The sequence below is a fragment of the Falco naumanni genome, chromosome 6, assembly GCF_017639655.2.
Source record: "Falco naumanni isolate bFalNau1 chromosome 6, bFalNau1.pat, whole genome shotgun sequence".
Classification (NCBI taxonomy): Eukaryota; Metazoa; Chordata; class Aves; order Falconiformes; family Falconidae; genus Falco; species Falco naumanni.
Genome location: NC_054059.1, coordinates 67,812,204 through 67,835,683, shown reverse-complemented (window position 1 = coordinate 67,835,683; position 23,480 = coordinate 67,812,204). Strand labels below are relative to the sequence as shown.

General features: G+C 40.5%; 1 protein-coding gene across 4 annotated transcripts in view; it reads left to right on the top strand.

The window, feature by feature from the left end:
- LIN28B (lin-28 homolog B) overlaps window positions 1-23,480 on the top strand; it is a 104,243-nt gene that overhangs the window by 58,370 nt on the left and 22,393 nt on the right. For all 4 annotated transcript variants that reach the window (XM_040599017.1, XM_040599016.1, XM_040599019.1 and 1 more), the window contains one exon: window positions 547-731. In XM_040599017.1, the coding sequence (XP_040454951.1) occupies window positions 547-731 (185 nt within the window). The remainder of the gene's footprint in view (window positions 1-546; window positions 732-23,480) is intronic.

Genomic DNA, 23,480 nt, shown 5'->3' with positions numbered 1-23,480 from the left:
TAAGATTTTGGGGGTAGTGACCAGAAATTTTAGCAGCTCACTAGGGATATTTAAATTGCCTGTTTCAGTGGACTGTTCAGAGTGCCTTCCTCCTGCCTTTTGTGCTCATTGTATCTTTGATCCGTTTTCAGAGCAGCAGAGCCATGTCCCAGATATAAGGAATACAGGTTATGATAATTTTGATCATAAATGAATTATCTCTGAAGTGAACATTCATTCTTCTTCCATTTTGTTAAAAATGCCTGTTAGTGGTTTTAAGAATACAGCATTTTCTCTGCTGCTTAGGTCTATAGCATTCATCACAGAAAAGGAAAACATTATTTCAGTTTTGCTGATACTGAAAATAGGTTCTTGTTACACTGAAAACACTAAATAAGTATCAAGGAATATAATTTGTAGTAGCGTCTGCTGTAGCTACCTAGAGGAAACTGTTGTTCAACTTGTGTGTATTGTAGGATAGTAGACAGGATAATTTGTTCTGTTGATTATGAATGTAAATATTGTTTTTAAGGCAATGGTAACCAAGAGTATTTTTCCTGTTTACAGAGCAAGCTTTACATGGAAGGATTTAGAAGCCTAAAAGAAGGAGAACCAGTGGAATTTACTTTTAAGAAATCTTCCAAAGGCCTTGAATCAATACGGGTAACAGGCCCTGGTGGGAGCCCCTGTTTAGGGAGTGAAAGACGACCCAAAGGGAAGACAGTACAAAAAAGAAAACCAAAGGGAGATAGGTAATTACCTTACTTTGCTATTCCCCCTCCCCCCTTTTTTGTTCTTTGCAAGTTTATCTTGGAAAATATGTTTTCAGCATTTACTCGTTTGTGAAAAGAAACCCTTCTGTGTAAATTTGGCTTTTACATGTAGCCTAGTCACTGATTAAACTTAGTAAGATGTACCTATACAACTACATAAATCACCCACTTGATTGGTTTTACTTGAGAAGGTTTTATTGAATTAGAGGAGGCCTGCAAAAGAATGTAATACTATTTTGAAAATATTGCCGTTAGATTGATAAGAGAGGTCTGTCTGAATACAGGTGAAATAATGTCATATTTAGGTGAGAATTCTGCATGCTGAAGAGACTTGTGTGCAGCACATCGGTAGTTTTGTACAGAAGAAAGTATAGGTGGTGCAATCAGGGTTGAGGTGTACATAATTTGATTAATTATTTCTTTTATTTAGTGAGCAAGAGTATCAAGTGGTTTTGAAGCTTTCAATGCCTGGTGGTCTGAAGAAATGTAATAATATTTTACAAATTTCAGGTTAGTCTTGAGAGCTGCACTTCTTCATACACAAGTGCAGCAGTCTGACTTGCACTGTTTTACTTTACTTTCCGCCTCTGATGGCTTGAAGAAGTTCTGTAATCATCTTCACTATAAAGCCACCTGCATCTAGTTCCCAGAGGAAGCCTTCTTGCCCCAAAGCTTGTATTTAGGTGAATCTCCCTTTTTTCTCATGGTATTGCCCAGCCCATAGCTGTAATGGCTGAGATCAAGGGGAATATATAGTTTGTGAAGGATCCTAGTAAGAACATCCAAACAGCCAAGTTTTGCCTGCAATATTTGATATATGGCATGACTGTGAGAAGGCTCTCTTCCATTGCAAATTCTGAAGCAAAGAGTAGCTTGGGAAAGAGGGGGTCACCTGGAAAGGCAGTAGAGCCCTGCCTCGAGAAATGGGGGATCAGAAGCCTTTGCAGGCTGCAGATGAACTCAGTTTGTCCCCACCTCTGTAAAAGGCTTCTTTTTTTTTTTTTTTTTAATTAAGGACTGGAGACAAGAAGATAGTTGTGTCTCTTTCACCTTCTTTGTAAAAGCTAAAAGCCATGAATAAAATTTATTGCTGCTGTAACAGATCACAGTCCATAACCACAACAAGGAGAGACTTTGTAAGCTGGACAAAGCTCTCTTTTTGGTTGTTCACCATATCTGGCCTTTCAAAGTTATGCTGCATGCAATGGCTGTGAAGTTATTATTTTTTTTTTTTGCTCAAGCTAGGCTTCCAGTATAGTTCTTATTTAAACCATTGGTTTTCCATGGACTGTGAGTACTAATTTGTTTAAGGTATTAGCATTGCTTCTGTTACTGATGTTTCATACAATGGCAGCATATAAAGGCCACAGTCATGATACATGTTGTTGCATGTGTATATGAGGAAAAGACAGTCCTTGCTTCAAAAACCTTGACTTTTAAGTGGATAGGTTGTAAGTAGACAGGAAAAACTACATATTGAAGGGGACAGGGGTTTGAATGAATGCAGGTATCTGTACTGCACAGTGTAGCCAATGCTTTCAGAGTTCTGAATTCATCTCATCCTAGGGAAGCATCTAAAATACTGTAGATGAATCTTGCCTTGTGGCTTTTTCTTTTCAGGGACTACAAAGGGAGCCTAGCTCCCATGCTGTAGATACTACTCTTACAAGTCTTTAAAGTTAGATGAGATGAATCCTACTTTCCGTAATGTTTTTTCATAGCTAAAGCACGTAAAAAACCAAACAGATATACCCTGAAAAACAGTGCAGAGAGATGATCTGTGAAGCACTGTACTCCTTAATGTTCGCTTGCCTTTAAAGAAGGAAAAGAAATATTAAATTGGTTTGAATATGAAAATGTGGGCAAAACCATCTACCCACTTCTGTTTCAAAATTCTTACACTTAAGTCATTAGATACCAAAAAAGTCTAAAATTTGAAATGTTTGAAGTGGCACTGACATCACTCGGTGAGGAGTAGTATCTTTGCTTGAAAGAAAATTAGTTTTGATTGAACATCTGGCCAGTAAAGAAGGTGCATCTCTGATATGTAACGGAAAAGTTCTTGAAGATTGGTGTTGTACTGTGAGAACTGCCTCCATTTATGAAAAAGCTAATTCCAACTTCTTGTGCTCATCACTTTAACAGTGTGAGGGCCCAGCCTCAGTGCATCTTTTTATATGGATCCTTTTTGATCCTTTTTGAATGGATCACATAGCTATAATAATGGTGTATTAGGGCAGAAGGGAAGACAGAGAGAAGGAGTTAGAGATAGCAAGGGGGGGAGAAAGGACAAAGCAGCAACATGTGCAGAGAGGGAAGAAAAGAAGTCATGACAATGAGGTTGCTAATATTGATGCTTGTTGGTAGTTTTTGTGGGGCTTCCACAATAGACCCGGAGTCTCTGTACTCTGCAGACTGTTGTTGCTGTGAGGACCGTACTATGATATTTCCCCTTCAGCGTTACTGTGGGCCACATTATTTTTACAGCATAGGTGGGAAGGCTTTGTAATTGCTGACAGTGATACTGGCCACTTCGGCATCTTTCTCAGCAAGCATGCTTGCGCATGCCAGTATGAGGAAAGTCTTTTGTGGTCCATGTGAAGTGAAGCTGTCACTATAAGCAGCCTGCAGGCTTTAGGTTCACAGACCTTACTTTAAGCTATTGCAATATCCATGTGTCTTACATACAGAATTTTTTCACAGGGTCTAGTGTAATCTAGGCTAGGGGGGAGGTTTCTAAACAAGGCTCAGCTGGAATTTGCATCTGACAAGTGCTAGGTTCAGAAGTGGTGTTTTATGTCAGAGATGTACAGTGGAGGGACTGGTCTCTACCTAAGTCAGAGATGAATTTGTAATGTATTACACTGCAGCGGGTTGTGGATCTCTTTGCAGGAACTCTTAACACATGCCAAACGCAGTGTGTTTTGCTTAACTTTGGCAGTGAGCTGACACAAAAACATGCTGTGCTGCTCTCTAGGAGTGACCACAGGGAGATCCAGAAAAGATAAAGTACTCTGAATTCACATCTTAATCATCTGTTTAGTATCTTGTAGACAAGTCTGTGAAATCTTGATTTAGAGTAGAATAAATGAAATCAAAACCTAGCCCACCATCTCAAAATAAAGTCTGGAGGAGGAAAAGGGAGGAAGGAAAAAAATTGGGTGGGTGGTTTTTGTTTGGGCGTTTTGTTTGGGTTTTTTAACAAACACTCCTAGCACTGGTATGTGACCTAAAATGCAACTGGGTAACAGACCATTTTATCAGTTGTAACTTTTTATTTATTTTTATAAATTTATATAGCTGGTAAAATACCCTTTAGTGCAGTGTATATTTAAATAAATTTCACCCACAGACCTTTGGCACAATGTTAACAAAGAAGATGCATGATGCTCACAGGACTAGAAGCTAGAGTTACCTTTGGGACCTAGAGGTATTATCCAGTACCTGTAAATATTCCTAGTAGGAGCTCACTGTTTGATACCTTTTCGGCAGAGTGTCTGTAGTGCTGCATCTGCTCAGCTTGGCACTTGCTCCACATGGAGTGTTTTTGGCTGGGGGAGTGGGATAGGATGACAGCTTTTTTTTTTTCTTTTTTTTAAGTATTTACACCAAAATGGAAGCAGTAAAATAAAGCAAGGAAGAAGGGACAAGGAACAAATAATTAAGGGTATAGCTCTATCTCCCGGTTCTAAATTTTGGCGTTTCAGTTCTATGCTGCCCTCCACTAACATCACACTTGTGGCAGGGAAGCTTTCTAGCATGGATGACCTGTATGAGTAAGTGGTTTGAATTTGAACATGTAATAAATAAGTATGTTGTGAGATTTTGGGTTTGACATGAAACATTTCACTGACTTGATTTATAGTGCAGCCCTGCAAGTAAACTCTGAGGGGAGGGAGTTGGAAGCTGCTGGAAATGGGGGAGCTTAATGAAGCATTCCACTGGATAAACAGTGATGCTGAATTGTGTTCTAGGAATATGGCTAGTGAAATAGCTGTGTACTTCTAGCTCAGCTGGCTAAATAGTGACATGCACTGCAGCACTGATGTAACACTTCAAAAACATTTTTCCAACTTAAACATCTAAGAGGAGAGACAACTGGAGAAGAAGTGTTTTTGTGTTAAGATGTAATAAATGGTGTTTGCCAGTAACTCTCGGACATGACCAAAAGCATAATTTTCAAATGAAGAAAAACATATTTCTAAACCACTGATTGGGTGGAAATAGTCACGTAGGGAAGGGGGGCTGTAATTAAATTATATAATACGTCCCTGATGAGCTGTCACTTAAAATTAATTTGTGTCCAAGTCAGACAGAAATTGGATTTAATACCTGAAGACATTCTGTGGATGATCTGAAGCTGGACCGTAGTAAGCAAATCTTAAAAGTAATCTTTAAAAGCTCGTGATCTGCACATAACAGCCACTAAACTGCTGTGGTGCAGTTTGGCGAAGATGACAGTATGGTGGAGTGCTGTGAGGGACATTTGGATTGAAGTTAAAGGACTAGGAAAGCTAGTTTAGGACAGCAAAGTTACATGGTACAGAGTCACTTCAAACTTGAGGTTATATAAATTCCATCTTTACTGACTGAATCAGGGCTCAAGCGTAAAATTTAATTTTCATAGAAAAGCCTCCTACAGCTTGAGCCAAGCAGACTTTTCTGAAGGAGACATGAATAATGAGAGTGGCACAAGCCACTCAGGAGAGCCCTGGACTACTAGTACCAAAATGGGAGAAGCTCATAAAAGCTGTGCCTAATGGATGGGGCTCAGGCAGAGATGGAGAAAGCTCATCAGAGTCCCTTTGCCTGAGAGCTGGGAGGCAAGGCCAGGCTGCCGGTCACCACATACAGCTATGATGCAGGAGGCATGCCCAGTCCCTGCCCTCAGCCAGCCCCAGGGACCCGCTTTGGGCAGATCCTGAACAGCACTGGGGCGAAACAGGGAGCAGACAATGCAACAGTATGTGGCCAACCAGAGAAAGAGATGAGAAACGTTCAGGGAGTTGTAGCCTTTGGCCTGAAATGGTGTCAGCATGTCATTATCAAAAGGTTGAATTTTCCTGCTGCTCTCCAAGGTAGATCGCTTTCACAGTTCTACTATTTTCTAAAGAGTAAGGTGACACAGAAGTAATGCAGTAGTTGCATGGCTTTTATACAGATTTCTTAAAAATACTGCCTTACAAAAGGACCTTACTCACGGGTGGTCTTTCAGAAATTAAAAGTGTGGACACCTTCTCCTCCCTTACTCTCTTTCACCAGGTTTTAGATTATAAGAATAGTTTCTTTCCATTTTTCATTCCTGCTTTTCCCATTTTTCAAGCATAGGGTATTTTCTTGGTTGTTTGCTTTTTCCCTGGTTCTTTTGGATGTTTAGTTCCTCTTTCCAGTGATGTCTGAGACCCCTCTGAGGCATACAGACCACAAAGACCACTTGTGCTTTTGGAGCTCATTGTGAAATGAGGTCCCTCTGGCCTGCTATCCTCTTTCCAACAGGAGCATTTATTCAAGGAGAGACTGTAAGAAATAGGGAAGCATAGCTGTCCATCTCTGGCAGTTAGTGGTTTAGACATTTCTTCAGTATCAGTGCCTAATCTGCAAAAGGCAACTAGTACCTGAGTTGCTGGACACAACTTCCTCTTGGATCCTCAAGCAGCATTTGAGATTATTTGTGCAGAGTTTTATACGGTTAATAATTTGCACACTTAGACAATAGGCTAGAAAGGAGGCTAAACACCAGTTTGAGATGTGCTTCCTTACAGGATCTTATTACTGGTATTTGCTGACTGTCCCATAATAAGCCACTAAACTAGTATGAACTGCTGGTAGCAGAAGCGGCAGAATGCCGACAGATTTAAAAAAAAAAAAAAAAAGCAGCAGCAAAACCCCCAAAGCCCGAGTGCTTTGTACTACTCCAGTACTTTAAGGAGGTTACATCTTTGCTGGACTGCAATCATTAGAGACAAAGTTTTCCATGCTTGCTCTATTTTTTTCAGGCTGACAATTTCTGGGAAGGCTTAGCAACAGCTCAGGTTTTTCCAAGAGTGGGATAAAAATTAATAGGTTTAAAGAATAGGCAACTTTTAAAAATAGCTGCCACTTGGTGCTGTGGATCAGAGCCTTGAAAGCTAGCTTGAAGATGGATCTCAAGGGCAGGGCGTTAATTTTTCTTCGTGTTTGTGCAGACCCATCCAAGTCTGTTACAAGCCTATGAAAAGTGTCACTGCATGTATTCATTAGATGTCCCTTATTAAAATCTACATCATCTCATCTGTGTTTAAGGGAGCTCAGCAGCCACAGTCTTCCTGCGTACCAAACACACAGTGTGCTTCCAGGACTTGGTCCGTCCAGCCTGATGAGAATAGAATCAGATCTCCAAGACCGAGTATTTTCTTCACCAAAAGATGAAAGGAAGGTGGCTTAAGCAAGGAAATACAAAAAGCTGCTGCTGGCTGCGTATAGTGCCCAGTGGCTATGGACCTTACACTGTTTGGCATGATTTAATCTCCAGCCTAGGGTGTGGCTAAACTTCAGTCTTCTGGAAATGCCAGGTGTAGAGATACGGTAGAGTAAGTGCTTCAGAGTGAGAACACAAGCAGGAAAGCCTTGCCTCTGAGAAGAGAGCAGCCATGGCTAGCCTAGCTTCTACCCCCAGATCCAGCACACACCATTGGGTGTTGCCTTCCTCAAAAGATAATGGATCTCTCTTCCTGCCTATTTCCGTAGCTCAAAACAGTCAAGAGCCAGGATGCAGAGCTGAAAGATCAGTACTTGAACATTGGGGCTAGGTGTAGAAATGGTTACAGTTGTGCATAACAATATGTATAATATTAGAAAAAAAGGTTTTGTCTTTCAGAAGACATGGAGGAAATCCCATACTAGATTTTAAATGTAGAGAACAAACATTGTTTAATTTACAAAGCCAAGTGGCCATAGTTAGATAGGGGCTACAAAGCTTGCTTTGATCCGTTACTAGTTGCACTGCTTCTGAGACAAAGGTCGGGTAGAGTTATTTTGGGATGGTAATACAGGGAATTCCTCGTTCATCTGAAAGGCTGTTTTCTGGTTTCAAACAATTGAACTACCAAATTCATCACAGGGCAACTTGAAAGTAAGGGCTTTTCAGGTCCCACATGCTGGTGAACTTGCATGACCATATGGTGATTCAGCCTGCTCACTCGGTTGCAGGTGGGAATTGGTCTTTGCACTTAGTTGTACAAATCCACAAAACACACAAAAATATGTGCTTTCTTTCCATCAGATGTGCCTTCTGATAGGGCTATTTATATGCTTCAAGTGAAGGCAAATCTGTGCTAAAGCAAGAGCTGGGAACCTGGTGGCAGTGATACCACTAAGTGCTTAATTTACTTAATTCAAGCTTGTATTAAGAACAGAGTAGAGCCTGAATAAAGTTGTCTTTGGTATCTGTTTGTGTGCATGTACAGTTGAGAAGAGAGAGGCCCCAAATTTTCCGTAGTGTTTATAATAAAAAATCCAAATTTGATGCTAAAGTAAGTAGATAAAATTCTGAAAATGTACAAGGAACAGATGAAGTGAGTAGGAAGGTGGTGGTTTTATGCAGCCTTATGTAGAGTAAAACTATCCCTGCACAGCAGATGGATTTCTTAAATACATATGCTCTTTTCAGAATGCAGAATGTTTTTCTTTAATTGGATGTCTTCTCAGGCCTTGTGTTTTCTGAGTATTTTACCCCCTTTCATCAAGGGATGAGCTCTCATTTACAGTAAAGTACCATTGATGCCTTTGCTACGGTGTACTGATATGCCTAATGATCACACTGGAGTCTTACCTGTAGTAATGATTCCTCATATCTGAAGGAATTGAGAAGTAAGAAAGAACTGAGAACTCAAGTTAACAGAGATTATGCATAAATTCAGTAGTGTATGCTACAAGTACTTCAGTAATAATTCAAAACGTCATTTCTGTTTCTAAAAATCAATGTAACTGGCATCTTTCTTAATTCAAATTTCTCACTTGTTTAATTTCTTACTACTATACTAATATACTACTTTCAAGTAGACAAGAATAAACATAAAAATGCATACATTTTCAGGGCCCAACTCAGTAAATAATTAAGCCTCTGCTTTTAAAGTACGAGGGAAAGGGTCACTATTTGAAAAACTTCCCCAATGGTGGAAATTAATTTTTGAGTTGATGTTGACCCTGACTATAGACTGTGCTGCTTTCTGCTCATGTTACGTGCTATAGCTATCAATGAACTGCTCACAGAACTGTTCACAGGATGAACTGTCTTTCTGAAAGATGCACAGTCTGTGCTGTATTTTATGGAAATACTCAGTGTAAATAATTAAACCTCAGTCCCTCTTATTTTAGGAAAACGGTTGTATTTCCTTGTGTTCCTTGATGTGTTGCACTCCAGCATCACCTAGCAAACTCAGTCAAAGCACACAGTAAATACATAACACTAAGGACAGATTATAATGGTGATTCCAGATGATGGAAAAATTTGCCATAGATCTTGGCCTGTTGAAAAAGATACCAAGAACTTGAAAGTTAGAGAAAACTGAATTATAGCATGGCCGCTGAATCAGATATTCCCAAAATGTTGCCTTTGATTTACTGCTGTTGATGAATCTGAAGCTCTTGAGAAGTAATAAAAGTTCTGATGCGCTTTAACTTCAGTTTAATGAAGTCTGTGCAGTAATATAATTCCAGATCATTACAGCTGTTTCTTTTATTAGCTGTGGCCTCATGTTTCTGTCCTTGACACTTAAATATCAAACCTACTTAAACATGAATCACTTAAAAATGTGAATTTACTTCAATAACTTATTTTGTCAAGAAGCTCAGCAGCTCATTATGTAAGAGGAATGTGTCATGGAGGTAGTCATCTCTGTAGTGGTGCTACAGGCACACTACTGCTACTTCCACTGTGCACCTCCCACACCCCCCAAGTGCACCTACAATGTGCTAGAGCACTTCTCAAGCAGGTAATAAGACGTTGAATCATAGGATTGTTTGGATTGGAAAAGACCTTTAAGATCATCAAGTCCAACCGTTGACCTTGCATTGCCAAGTCCACCACTAAACCCTGTCCCTAAGCACCACATCTGCTTGTCTTTTAAATACTTCCAGGGATGGTGACTCAGTCACCCCAGACAGCCTGTTCCAATGCTTGACCACCCTTTTGGGGAAGAAATTTTTCCTAATATCCAATCTAAACCACCTTATGCACAACTTGAAGCCATTTCCTCTTCTCCCATCACTTGTTACTTGGGAGAAGAGACTGATACCCACCTCACTACACCCTCCTTTCAGGACATAGGCTACGTCCTGAAAGAAATCATGGGTTTAAGGCTATATTTACACCAGGAGAAGTAGGTTTACTTTTGGAAAAGAAACAAAACACACACACACCCATACACACACCCCAAAACCAAACACCCCCGCCCCCCGCTGTTTTAAGTCACTCTTTCACAGCGGTGCAGCACCCTCCATCCAGAAGTAGCAAGACTGAGTGGGACTTTGCAGTTGATTCTTCTGGTAATGTGAAGCTGTTCAGAGACAAGACGGTGGAGCTCAAATAGAAATGTTCCTGTGGTGTCTATGATCCCTCAGGCAGGGTGACAGGAAGATATTTCAAGGACAGGGGGAGAAATTAGGATGGAGCAGGAATACGAAAACACAAACACGGGAGATGAGGAAAGAGAGGGAAGAGAAGGGCTTGGGGAGCAGAGGGCAGACAACGGAAAATGGTGCCAATATGAGAAACACAGAATTTTCCCAGTCTCCAAATTATCATCTCAAAGCTGGTAGTTCAGGTACCCTTTAGGGAGTGCAGGCAGCCTGAGTCCCCTTCAGGCACAGAGACTGAATCAAAGTCTCCCCTATTTTGAAAAATTGTTGCAAGTAAAGAGCTAATGAACAAGGGAGTTAAGTGTAGGTGTGATGCAAGCTCCTGCTTTGCAGCCCAGCGAAGGCTGAAGTGATTCCATCAGATCTGGGAGGATTGATCTGAAATGGGACTTTTTGCAAATGTCTCCGTATTGCATGTTTCTCATTTACTGGGTGACAAACATGACACGTCTGGATTTTGTTTTGCAGAACCACCAAATACTCCTAGCTGTTAACAGTTGTTTGGTTTGAGCTTTGCCCTAAATGTATTGGGTGCTATAAAATAGTAAGTGCTCTCTGGGCTGTGGTATTTCAATTGGGCGCCTAGAATAAGGCTCCTCTGGAAAAATATTTTGGCTTTTTTTCTTGTGTTCCAGAATCCTGTGCATTTTGTTGAGACTGATCAAACCACACAATTTCATAGAGCCATTGCAAAGTAATATTTGTAATGCATGAAGAGATCTTAGTGAGAGCCATGAAGTCAGTACTTCTGTATTGTGTTCAGGTTTTAGCTGGATTTAATGATGAGTCCAAGCACTGAATTGAGCAGGCTAAAGAAGTAGTACACTACCTGTCTTATATTTTGTGCAGCAAATGAGAAAAGGCTGTGTAGGAGAACTTGCATGTTGGTCCACGGGCTGTTAATAGTTTCCTTCTTTTTTGAATGGTGAATTTGTATGTAATGGGTAGAAATTAGCCTGAATGCTCTTCTGACTAGCAGCTGGGCTTGAGGATTTGTACTGGTTTTTCTCTGAAACTGTACTGTGACACTGTAGGCTGAGGATGAAGAGACTGTTTCATGGAAGAAACTGCATGTACATGTGCAAGAGAGAACAAAGGTGGCCATTGGCCGAGCTGAAGGAATAGTGAGCCGAAGCCAGCGTTATTGATGAAGCAGAGGGAGCTGGGTTTGCTCAGTACAGACCCGTGGAATGGTTAAGGAGGAAAGAGTTGTGAAGGGTCACTATGACATATGGGAGTGAGCTAAACAATTTCTTTTCTTTGATCTCCATTCATTTATAATCTTATTGGTGTTGAGTCTCCTGGTACTGGACCTTTTACAACAAATGGCTGAAAGTATGAAAATTGATTTAAATTACTCTGGTCTTGTGCTGAATGGCTTTCTTTAGTCTAGAAGTCACTTGGAGTTTTACTCTTTTAGTTGTTGGACAGTTTAAATGCTAAGCATTTAATTTACTTCAGACAGCTCTGAAAACAATAGCAAACTACAGACTGCTTTTATTTCATTGTCTGCAATTAATGTTGCAACAGCCTTTGCATCAAAATTAACCAGAATGCTTTAATTTCCTTATAACCAAAATGGTTATCTTTGGACCAATATAAAAAACTGAAATAGTTCAGTGTTTCAAAGTCAGCTTCAGATTTGCTAGCGTTTAAGATTAGTAGCTCTGCCTTTTTGTTGTGCTGAACTAATAATGTAAAACAAAACAATAGAGTGTGTGTGTGTGTGAGTCTGCATAATGAGACGAGTTGTTCTATAAAATCACACAGTTACTTCTTCCATCAATGAGAGGGAATCATCAGTGGCTGGCCATAGGCTTAGAAATTGTTTATAGCTCAGATGTAAGCCTATTTATTTAACTTTTTAAAGGTTTAATTTTATTTACATTCTTTTTCCTGAGTTAATTGTTGTAAATCACTTCTTTCTAGTAAGTAAATGAAAAAGCTTTAATTTCCTGTTGATCAGACTCATTTTTCCATTTTTTTGTGCTTTGATATATTTTTGGAGAATCATGGCTAGCTGCTGACATAATAATTGGTAGGAGTAATGATTACTTAAAATGTGCTAAGCACTTGAGTTTCCTAATTCAAAAAAGAATCCACAGAGTGTTTTAATTTACTTTTTGTTAAATAGTTCGGTGGGGTTTTATGTTATTACATGTGGGAGTATCAGTACTCACTTCACTTTTAGCATTTTTGTCTTTACGTCCATTGTGTAAAGTACAAATTTTACTTGGAGCTCAGAAATAGTTTTATCAAATGGCTTGATCTTGTTATCTCTGTATTTCTAATTCACTGGACCCTCATGAAGTTATCTTTCTCCTTTACAATCTATAAATTTCGTTTATGTGTAGAAAAGAAACATCTGGCTTTTTTTTTTTTTTTTTTTTAATGAGAACTGTATGCTCATTGACCAAGCAGCAAAGAATCTGTTGTATGGGTGATTATGGCAAGAAAATGAGCTAGTAGTCTTACTAATAATCAGTAAAGTTATTGTATAAACTGATGCGGTTTCATTTTCTGAGTTAACTAATCTCGTATTTTCACCCTTACAAGAAAACAAATGGCGTTTAAAAATACTTGGTGTGGAAAAATGCTACTTTCAAATGTAGAGATTTGAAACATTTAAAACATACATATCTGTGGTTAAAGATATGCTGATTCTTAATTCTCTCCTTTCTAGAGCTTTCCTTTTTTATCTCTGAACTTCAGTCACTATTCCATGTCAATGCCATTGGTTTTATTTATTTTTGTATCCTACAGAAATGAGTTCATACTGTTTGGATCCCATCTTTTTAGAATTTTTAGAATAAATGCAACATATCAACAAGTTTATATTTTATGCAGCCTGTGGAGCTGGATTTTGGAATTTGCTTTTTTAGTGGTTCTTTTGTGGAAGAGAAATCTTTCAGGCATGAATTGATAGTCCAGATCTTTTGAGGTCTGTCTGTGCTAACCTATGACCTTTGTTCTTAGGAGGTCAACATCTGAGGGCAGGAGATTAAGGCAGTTAAAAGATTGGAATGGGAACTGGAATGGAAAAATTAGCCAGCACATTTTGGGTGGAAAACATCAAAGTCATCAAACAATTTGCTTATTTTAAACTCAGTTTAAGGGTAACAAGCTAATTGTACTGTGTTTGTTGATGCAAGCAATTTATATTATTTGAGGACATTAACACTGAAGAATTTTTTTATTGCAGAAACGTAGTGCCTGTTCAGTATAAACACACTATGTATTTTGTATACTGAATGCTTTCATGCAACACTTTTTAGGATAATTCAGGATCTGATCATACAGTCTGTATGCATTTAATTAGCTCTGTTTCTTGCAAACAGCAACAGTAAGTGTTGTGGAACCCAAATCTTGCTTGTGGTCAGCTGAAGACCCCTTGCTGTCACTGGAGAATACAGGTGCTTGCAGTAAATGGGAAAAATTATTCCCATAGTAAAATTTCCTGACTGTGATGCTTAAAAACATTTTTAAGCGTATCTCTTTTTTTTTTTTGTTACAGTTTTTCAAATGTGAACTCCTTTCCAATGCAAACTTGTCACCAAGGAACGTTCTTTCATAGATTATAAATTGATTTACAAGAAAACACAGCACTGTCTGTTTGTTCTTGTCTGTCATAGTTAGAAATTCATTAGTGTATGTTTTTAGAAGAATAAGGACTTCATCTTTCATCTGCACAATCGATTTCAAAGATGATATTATCTAGAAAAAGACACCTTTCCACATGTGAAAGTTATGCAAGTTCAAGAATTTGTGTAAGCAATCACATTTTTGTCTTGCTTCTTGAAAGTGCAAATAAAAGTATCACATGCAAAAGCCAGAGTAGTGTTTCATGGTGCAAACCCACCTAGTAGGAAAGAAAAAGTTATGGATATCTCACAGCTCAGACTCAGACTAACTGTATGGATTATGGTACTTACCCTGTAGGTATGGCTGCTAATTAAAGTACTATAAAATACAGCTAAATTCAAGTGCCCCAGTCTAACCTCCACAAATTATTACTGTTCCTTTGGTACTGAAGGATATGAGATTTAAACCCCTTTGCAAGCTTACAATTTTCCAAACTATTCCTCTTAAGGCTAAAACCTTTTTGCAGCTCTTAGCCCTGACTTGCACCTGAGGGGAAACTGAGCAAAATGATCGCCATCATTTCTTCCTCCTTCATGGAAGGAAAAGAAGGGAAAGCAGGAGGAGCTGTTGTGGACGGCAGCAGCCCATGGACCATTCCCATGGAACCAGCCACTGTTGTGTTTCCTTCCTGGCATTTCACTGGAGTAGCTGGAGAAGTAGCAAGTGCTGCTGTGGCTGGCTGTGCCCTGCATCCCCAGTGGTACTGCCATGATCAGGTGTGCCCTGCATCCCTGGGAGTACCACAGGCGTAGAGGAAACGGGTGCAGTCTTGAAGGGACAGGACCAACCCTGAAGGCTGTTGTACCTTGGAGATCTATTCCCCATTTGAATTCTTGGAATAAAATGGGGTAACTTGTGATCAGCCATTTTGTGATTTGAGTTTGTCAGCCCTCTCTGTGGTTAAAGAAATTAGTAGGATTGATGGATGGAGAGGTAATTCTGTTTTACAGAATGGCTTTGGTGACCCACTTGTGAGATCACATGAATCATTGTAAAGGAAGGGGACTTGTTAATTAACAAAGGAAAGAAGTTAAGCAACTACAAAGATAATGTGCCTGACATGACTTAAGATAACTTTCTTGTTTGTCTAAGCCCATTCTATACCTTTTCTCTGTTCTGTCTGTTTAGATGGTAGACTCTCCAGTACAGAACTGGTTTCCTTCTTAGTCCATAAAATACTTAAAGTCAGTGCTGTTTTTAATTACAATAGTAATTGTGATTCTTGGCTATCTGATTTATTAGAGAGCAGTGATACCCAATCCCATTTTTTTTTTAATCTGGAAGACCTGCTCCCCAGGTTTTTTGTTGGATTATGTGTATCTTCTTGTTTCATGATGTTTGATGATTCAAACATCCTGTCCACAAGCCTGCTTTTAACTGTCTCTTGCCCACCCTTTAGAAGTAGTGTATCTACAGATCAAAAACTGCTGTTGTGGAGAGTAGGGTGCTGGCGGTTTTTCATCTCTTAGTTACTGTTACATCAGTTCTAAATGTACAAAGAATTGCCTCCAAGTTTGGTGTGCAGTAGCTTGTAGGTCAGAGTAGACTGCTTGCTGAGTTTGCAAGAAGAGGTAATCAAAACCTCAGAGTTATAATACAATTCCTGAATTACTTAGAAATTATATTTGACTTTTTATGATGAAAGCCTTTGTTTTCGCTTGATCTATGTGAGAAATAGGAAGAAGATATATCCTCAGTTCCCTAGCATATTCTTTCCACTACAGAAAATTTCTGCAGAGCTAGACAAGACTGATTAGAATTACTGCAAGTAGTATTTTCAGGCTTATGTGCTTGCGAAGGTTGACATTTCTGGCAGTGCAGCTGTGCCAGATTTCTGACTGCAGCCCTCTGTGCTCTTGGCATCAGCGTCTCCAGATAGGCTCTGTAATTTGCCTCAGCTGAGTCACTTCCTTGCCACGAACTGCCATAAAGAGATGATTTCTTTTGCTTTGCTTTCTAGGGTTTAGCCTGCACTGCCCCCCTCCTTTTCAAAGTAAGAACTCATCAGAAAACTCCTTTTGTAGTAATGCAGTCGAGTTCAGAGGGTTTCAGAAATCTGGATTATTGGTGGCCTTTCTTGTTGAAAGGGCTATTGGGTTTTGTGTTCATCTGTTTCTAGCTGCTAATTTGAATGAGAAGCCAGCAAAGAAGCATGTTGGTTTTCTTTGTAAGTAGTTGGCTATATTTGTTCCCAACCACCAGGTGAAACGAGTGTCTGAGAGAAGCTTCAGGTGATGGCTATCCATAAAATCTTTAGAAGTATATCTTCATATATTTAAGCTGTCATAGCTCATCTTTCTTAATGATCCTCATGTCTTAATTATTGCAGAAAATATAAATGAGTCAAATTTGAAAGCTTTTGAATTTGGCAGAATAATAATAGTCTTTACACTACTGTAGTGTTAAGATGCATTTTATAGAAGGTTGACTTTAATTATGAAGAGCCAAAAGAATTTATTAAATCTGTTGTATACATATGTGTTGTATATGCATAAATGTATACACAATAGATTTATGAAAGGTTGCCTTAGCTGCATTGAAGAAGGTGAGTATCAAAAGGAAGATGACTTAATAAGAGATCAGTTCAGAGCAAGATGGTACATGTTGATGACTTTGTCATTTAAAAAAAACAACCAAAAAACAAGCCCCACTGTTTTTATAATTGCATGGTAGAACTGAGGGGAATTAATTAGTGCTTCTTATGCTGACAGTGATACTCCCTTTCTATTTCAAACTTCCACCAGGTGAGGTTGATACAGGTGGTCACGTAACCCAGTGATGCTGTGGAACGTGGTAAATTTTGGCTTTGTAACCCAGTTTAGTTTAATACAGTTGCTGGTAGCTAAGACACTGTGACTGGCTGCTTCTAAAAGATGCTGCATGTATTGCATTAGTAGGACATCCTCCTCTAACCAGCCAACAGTCCCTAGTCTATACCTGTGTAGACAGCGTGGCCACAAGCATGTGCTCCTTTCTCCCAGTTGTCTCTGCTCCTGTATCCTGGAGTGCATTGTTCTACATTATTCCCCTTTTGCAGTGTGAGGTATTAGCCAAAATGAAGCTGTACCAATTTAGCTGTGTTAGCTTGCTCTCATTAGGCCAGGTAACAACAGAAGTAACGATATCGCAACATGCCCTTTTTGCATCTGTGGTCTTGTCCACATAAGAAGCTCATTTGAGTGTTCAAAAACCTGCAAAATTCTTGAATTGCAGGTTATGGTTGAGAAAAAGGAAGTGGAAAAAGTATATGAATTGTAAGGTGGTATTAGCACTGGAAATTAATCATGACACTGTATGCACGCTAATCACTGTAACGGAAACATCTGGCCGCTATAATGAGATGCTGCATTGGGAATGGGATACCACCATATTCCCTTTCTATAGTAGCAGGTGGTAAATTTGCTTAAGCTTTCATAGTTTGTTACACTGCAGAGGACTACAGTGTGTGTGTGGCATAGAAATCCATTTTCATTTAACTTGGAATTGTTTTCTTAAAGCAAATTCTCATTTAGTTAAAGAAAAAATAAAAGATTCCACAGGAACAATTTTATATGTAAAGACTTGAAACAAATCTATTTAAAAAAAAAGGCACTGCTTTATTAAACAGTAGTTCAAGTTTGTCAGTTTAAAAATCTGTATTTCCTTGAAGTAGCCAGCTGTGACCTCAGGTGGTTCACACACATCAGCAGCGTGCATGTAAAAGCTAAATGTGATGATTAGGAGTAGAATGGGGACAGAACTGAAGGTGGGTGTGTGAAGAACTGGAGATGGGGAGGATGTGTGGTAAAAGGGATTGCTGGATGTGAACTAGGTAGGTAGTTTGTGGAACTGGGGCGCACTGGATTTAAGAGAAGTGGTGGGTGGGCAGTGCTCACCTCTCCACAGCAGACGGAGACAGGGCTGGACTGATGAGATCCAGTGCCTGTAGACAGGTCTTCAGCATACTTCTGTCTGCCCCGAATCAGGCAGGCTGTAGTACTCACATTCCTTTTGCCCCTGTTGTCCCCCTGGAAAAGGTGAGAAACATTTAGAGAAGCTTCTTTAACATGCGTATTTCACATGATTCAGAGGAAGTGGAGTGCCAAACATGTCAGCTGCAAGCCTGACCAGAAGACAGAACAGCACAGGTTGTAGCTGTGCTTTGCACTTGTGGTCCAGGGTACGTGGCTGGCCAGGGCTATGCCTGGCTGGGATACAGCTCTCTGCAGGGACTGCCTGGATGCTCATCCTGTTGTAGATGCCCAGGGGCCCCAGGCACTCTTGCATGTGTGTGCACAGGGTGCGTGTTATCTGTGGAAGCCGGCGAAAATGAAGATGTGTGTGCTGCAGCTGTGGTTGTGCTGAAGTCTGGTGGGGGAATGGCTTGGTGCCAAGTGCCCGGCTGCGTGAGGGTATGCTGTGTAGCCCTGGGGAGTGGGAGGGCTGGTGTTCCTGGCTGAGCATGAACTATTAGAGGTAGGAGGCCAAGTGTGTGGCCTGAAGGTAGGGGTTCTACTGCTCTGGTGTTCGAGAGTGGCCCCTCCTGGGACAGGATGGGCTGCACAGTGCTCGCTGCGAAGAGACAGGCACTTGTAAAATTCCCCTCCTGGTATTTCAGACAGACGGCACTTGTGACACTGCCAAACGCACACACTGGCTGAGACTGCTGAGTCAGTCGAGCAACATGGCCAGGAGAGTTCTCCAGAGGATGCTGTAATAGATGCAGCCCTAGAGACCTGTTTGGCAGAGCATGCCAATAACTGAATTCTGCATGTGCTGCAGTTTCTTTCTACAGAGGAAAAGAGCCTCTCTGGAAGAAAGATGAAGGTACAGAGGTGGCCTTGTCCCAACCCCAGGCCAGATTCCTTCAGATTTGGGGTTAACTTAAAATTTCTTGCATCAGTAATGGTGCAGTAAACATGTACATTTAGGTTATTGTTGATATAGGCATTGAACATCCTGAGGTATGTTTTTTTTTTATTTTGTATGTGCTTATAAATCATAATACAGAATACCAAGAGCATAAACTTACAGTGGCTGGTTCTGTATCTCATGCTTGTGTCCATTAATACATAACTGGGTCTTGGGACAATTTCTCTGGGGACACATAGCTAGTGTTCAATTTTATCTGGTCCAGGCTTGCCAAAATTCTCCTCAACAAATACCCCAAAACTCTTCAGCCAAAGACTTGGACAGCTGTGCTTCACAATCCAACTGATTTTATTTTTATTTTTTTATATGATGCCTTTTAGGGTGTTTTTCCCTGTTAGGCACGATTAAGTTGAAAATACTGTGCATTCCAGAAAGCAATTCTAGTTTTAAGTATAAAGCATATGAGGTTTTTTAGTTGTTGATTTTTCTGCACTGTGCCGTATAAGCTGAAGAAACTGAAATCTCCCAGGTAGGACAGCATTAACAGATTGAATCCCCATTCCTTTATTTTTCGTGTGGGGGAACTGCAACTTTAAAAGACATGGATGCGCCTCTGGCTCTGTAAGCCAGCTCTGCCAGGATGCAGTTTCACATTGCTGGGGCCAGCTGGCTGCTGTGCCCCCCCTGCACCCCCAGCCAGCGTTGTGGTCCTCTCCCTGCAGGGTTGGTGGTCCTGATCTAATTCCACAGAGAGTCAGTTCAGGGAGCGTAACTGAGAGAAACTAATCCCGGGGAAAAAAAAGTACTGAGGAGCAAACTGATAGTGGGGTGGTGGCACAGGGCATGCCTCTTGGTAACAGCTCCACGTTCAGTGGGTTTATCTGGAGTACAAAACCCTGCAGGGCAGCTTGGCATGAAATTTGTTGTGCTCTCTGCTTGATGTGGCAGAGATGTTCCCCCCACAACGTGGTGGTGGCTTTTGGCCCCTGTAGCGGGAGTGATGCGAGGTCTGCCCTCATCGGTGGCAGGTGATGATTTAAGACTAGCTGGGTTCTCTGGAGGAAAGCTTCAGGAGCACAAACCCCAGGAGGGAGTAGGGTTTGGCCTCCAAAAGGCCAGAGGTGTAAAGAGGCACTGGGAAGGCCATATGGAGGGCTTGGGGAGTGTCCCAGGCAAGGCCTTTTCTATCCAGGTTCTGCCTGTGAGACTGCCACACAGATCTGAAGTACCAGATCCCACTGCACATCCCACTGTAAACCAGTTCCCCACAAGAATGATGGTATGTGTTTTTAGCAGGGCTGCAGCTTGTGTTTTTCCTGGCCAGGGAAAGAAAACAGGATGAGAAAAGCAAATCCTACCTATTTTTAGATGCTTTGGTGCCACCACACCTTGAACTTGTCTGTTAAACTCTACAGTACCAGGAAGTTGGTGATGGGGAAGGTAGGCAGCATTCTTCAGTTCTGTGCCCAATTTCCCTGTAGGGCTGAAGAGCAGCCTTCAAAAGCTGCAGCGGTCAGGCTTAATTCACTGTTAACTTCTGGTTTGATGTTTTAGTATGGCATGGCAGCATGTATGCAGTGGTCATTTTTCAGTTCCCTCCCTGCCTTTCAGCAGCTGCTCCTCAAAACTTGCAAAATGCAAGCAGTAGGCGTGGAAGAGTGCAGCATGTGGTGTAATCACAGCTCTTCCTTCCCCACCAGCTTCCTCTAAGCAATCCGTTTAATTTTTTTCTGCTTCTGTTCCATTAGTTTGAGCTGCTGTGAATGATGTGGAGGCAAGAGATACGTACTAAAACTAGCATTTCTTATGGCAGTGTTCTGCTATTTTGTATCTGTTATATTAAGCGTGTTACAGTTTTGGAGTTTTACTTTGGAACTTAAATGTACTAAAATTATAACCTGCTTCCTTAGTGACAAGGAAAAAATAAATTTCACACGCAGTAGCAGAAATCATACTCTTTCCATCTGATTTTACTACATGCATCAATTACAGTGTTTGTGTATAATACACAAGAAGTTAATGTTTCAGGTTTCTTAATGACAGTTCTTCAAAGGAAGTTTTCTCACTGAATGGAAAGAAAGGATTATATAAAATCAGCACTGAAAGCTAGTGGTACTGTAATGCTGAAAAGTACACATAAGTGTCAGTAACCTTGTGAAATTCAGTATATAATCCGTTCAATGTTGTGTTTTCCAGGCTTCCAAAAAAGGAAAACATACATTCCCTGATACTTTGAGACAGGCATATTTTACTAGTTTTTGCTAGGAATCAATGAGTTTTCAAAACATTCATTGATAATGATAAAGTATGTTATGAAATGCTATTTTGCGATGTTGAAATAGCAAACTAGTTTTATTGCAAATCTTTCAATTACCCTCAGTTACCAGGAAAGTTAAAAGAGTTAAAAAAAAAAAAACGAAACAAGCAAAACCCCCAAATAAACATACAAACCCAAAACCATACAACAACAAAAAAAACCCAAAACACAACCAGTTTTTTTAATTTATGATAAAGCTCTACAGCGATATTAATGTTATTCGGAGTTCCTTCTGTACATAGGGTGTGATATTGGCAACAAGTCCTGATTTATCGATGACTCCCCTTTCTATAAGACATCTTAAGGTTTTCTCATCATCATCATCAGAGGAAAGTTACCAGCTGAACTAATGCATTCTACAAGACTTCATAGGAAAAATAATTTTGCAGCTATTTTTTCTAACTGAAATATATGTGATTTTAACTGTGGTGGAAAGAGGCAGGATAAGGCATGGAAAGGCAGGCAGCTGCCTCTAAAAGAAACAAAGCTTCAAGGAAGCTTAACATGCTGGAGTCAAGGGGGGCATATAATCTCTGTCCTAGGGTGCTAAAATACAGAGTGTCACATCAGTTCAGGGTTATTAACAGCTTTTGCTTTGGGATATGGACTTAAGGCTAAAGAGTGCTCATGAAAGAAGGACATTAAAAACTGCAGGCAATGGCAATCAAACCAGTTCAATCTCAAAATATGTATGACAGCCTTGCATCCTACTACTAGAGAAGACTTGGAAAAATTAGAAAAAGTGGGTGAAGTGAATGTTAGCTTACCAGTTGCAAATCGTGCCTTACCTTTATTATTGTACCTTACCTAGTTATTTGTGTTTTGTTAACTATATTATTTTCTTAGACCATGGAAATGTACTAAAGGTAATCAGGCCTTCAAAAAGGATCTGTTACAGTGTGCAAGGCAAAACCACATGAACTCTGAAATGGGTAAAGAATAGTTTACTGAGCCCAAGAGCTTCAATTGCTTTTGAACCTCCCACGCTCCCCTGTGATTTATGACTTGGAATTAGAAATGTTTTTGACAACATAGTATAAAACTGCTGTGCCTTGTGCTGAGCCACCTCGTAGCATCTAGGCAACCATAATGAAGGATAAGTTTGGGGTTTTTTAAGGACAACCATATTAAAGAAATACTAAAATTAAAAATAACTTTCCTAAGTTGCACCCTACTATTTATGTAACTGTTTAAGGGCCAAGGAACAGAATTTAAACTGACCTTCTTGCTGTGGGGATAAAGTGGAGGTTATCATGTCCTGCCTTTCCTGCCAGTGTATCTTTCCTGTGGTTCCCCAGTTCATTGACCTTACCCTTTGGCAGCCAGCCATGGTTGCCCCAGAACTTTTATGTCAGTTTATAGGAACCCCAGGAAGGAGGCTGGCTGGCATTTTTCTGGTTTTGGGGAGCATGTAGGAGGGGGGAAGCTGTTCTTCCCAATAACATCTTACAGCAGAACGGGGAAAGACAAGAGAAACTTCTCAAGTCCTTGATTCCCTACTCCACACCAGAGCGGGCTCAGTGCTGCTGAGGTTCAGGTGCTTCCTGGTTCCTTTTCCTAAAGGCACATAGGCCAGCTGGGAACAGCAGGGATATAATATATTTCAATGAGTAGTGTCTACACCAAATTAGGTACTGATCTGGGGATCTGGTGGTGGGATTTCCTTTCTTACTCTGCCACTGTAGTGCAAAAGCAAGTCACTTTGAACAGGTTAGGGAATTTGCTTTAAAGTATTGATTGTGGTTTCTGATCCCTTTTAATAGCCTGGTCATCCCCAGTGTTGCAGAAGCCTCTGTGTAGTTTTTGTACAACAGGTAATTGTTTGCAGCATCCCTGTAATATCATTCACAGGTTATGCTAACTGTATGATCTTCAGGAGCCAGTATGTCAAAAGTCCTCTCACAAACGGGCAGGCACATTGTTTGGTGCTCAGTGGTGCAGTTCAGTTGTCTCCTTTTCATGAGGTGCAGTTTGGTTTTCTGATGGCAGGCCCACTGGGGGGGAAGGGGCTGGAGGGATGACTTTGCACTTCTCTCATCCTGTTAAGAACAACATGCACCACAGCTGGAGTAAACAGGGAGAACTGTACCCCTCTCTCCCAACCTTACGATATCTCGCACCGCAGCCGGAAACCTGCTAGGCAGCCAGCTGTAGTCTTGTGGGGTTTTCGCTACCTCTGTTACGTCATGTGTTGCAGCTTTTCATCAGCAAATTTCTGACGTTGCTGCATCATGGTGTAGGCAGTGTGAGATGTTATCTTGTACATCACAAGCACTGTACGGATGGGTCTTGGCATGTAA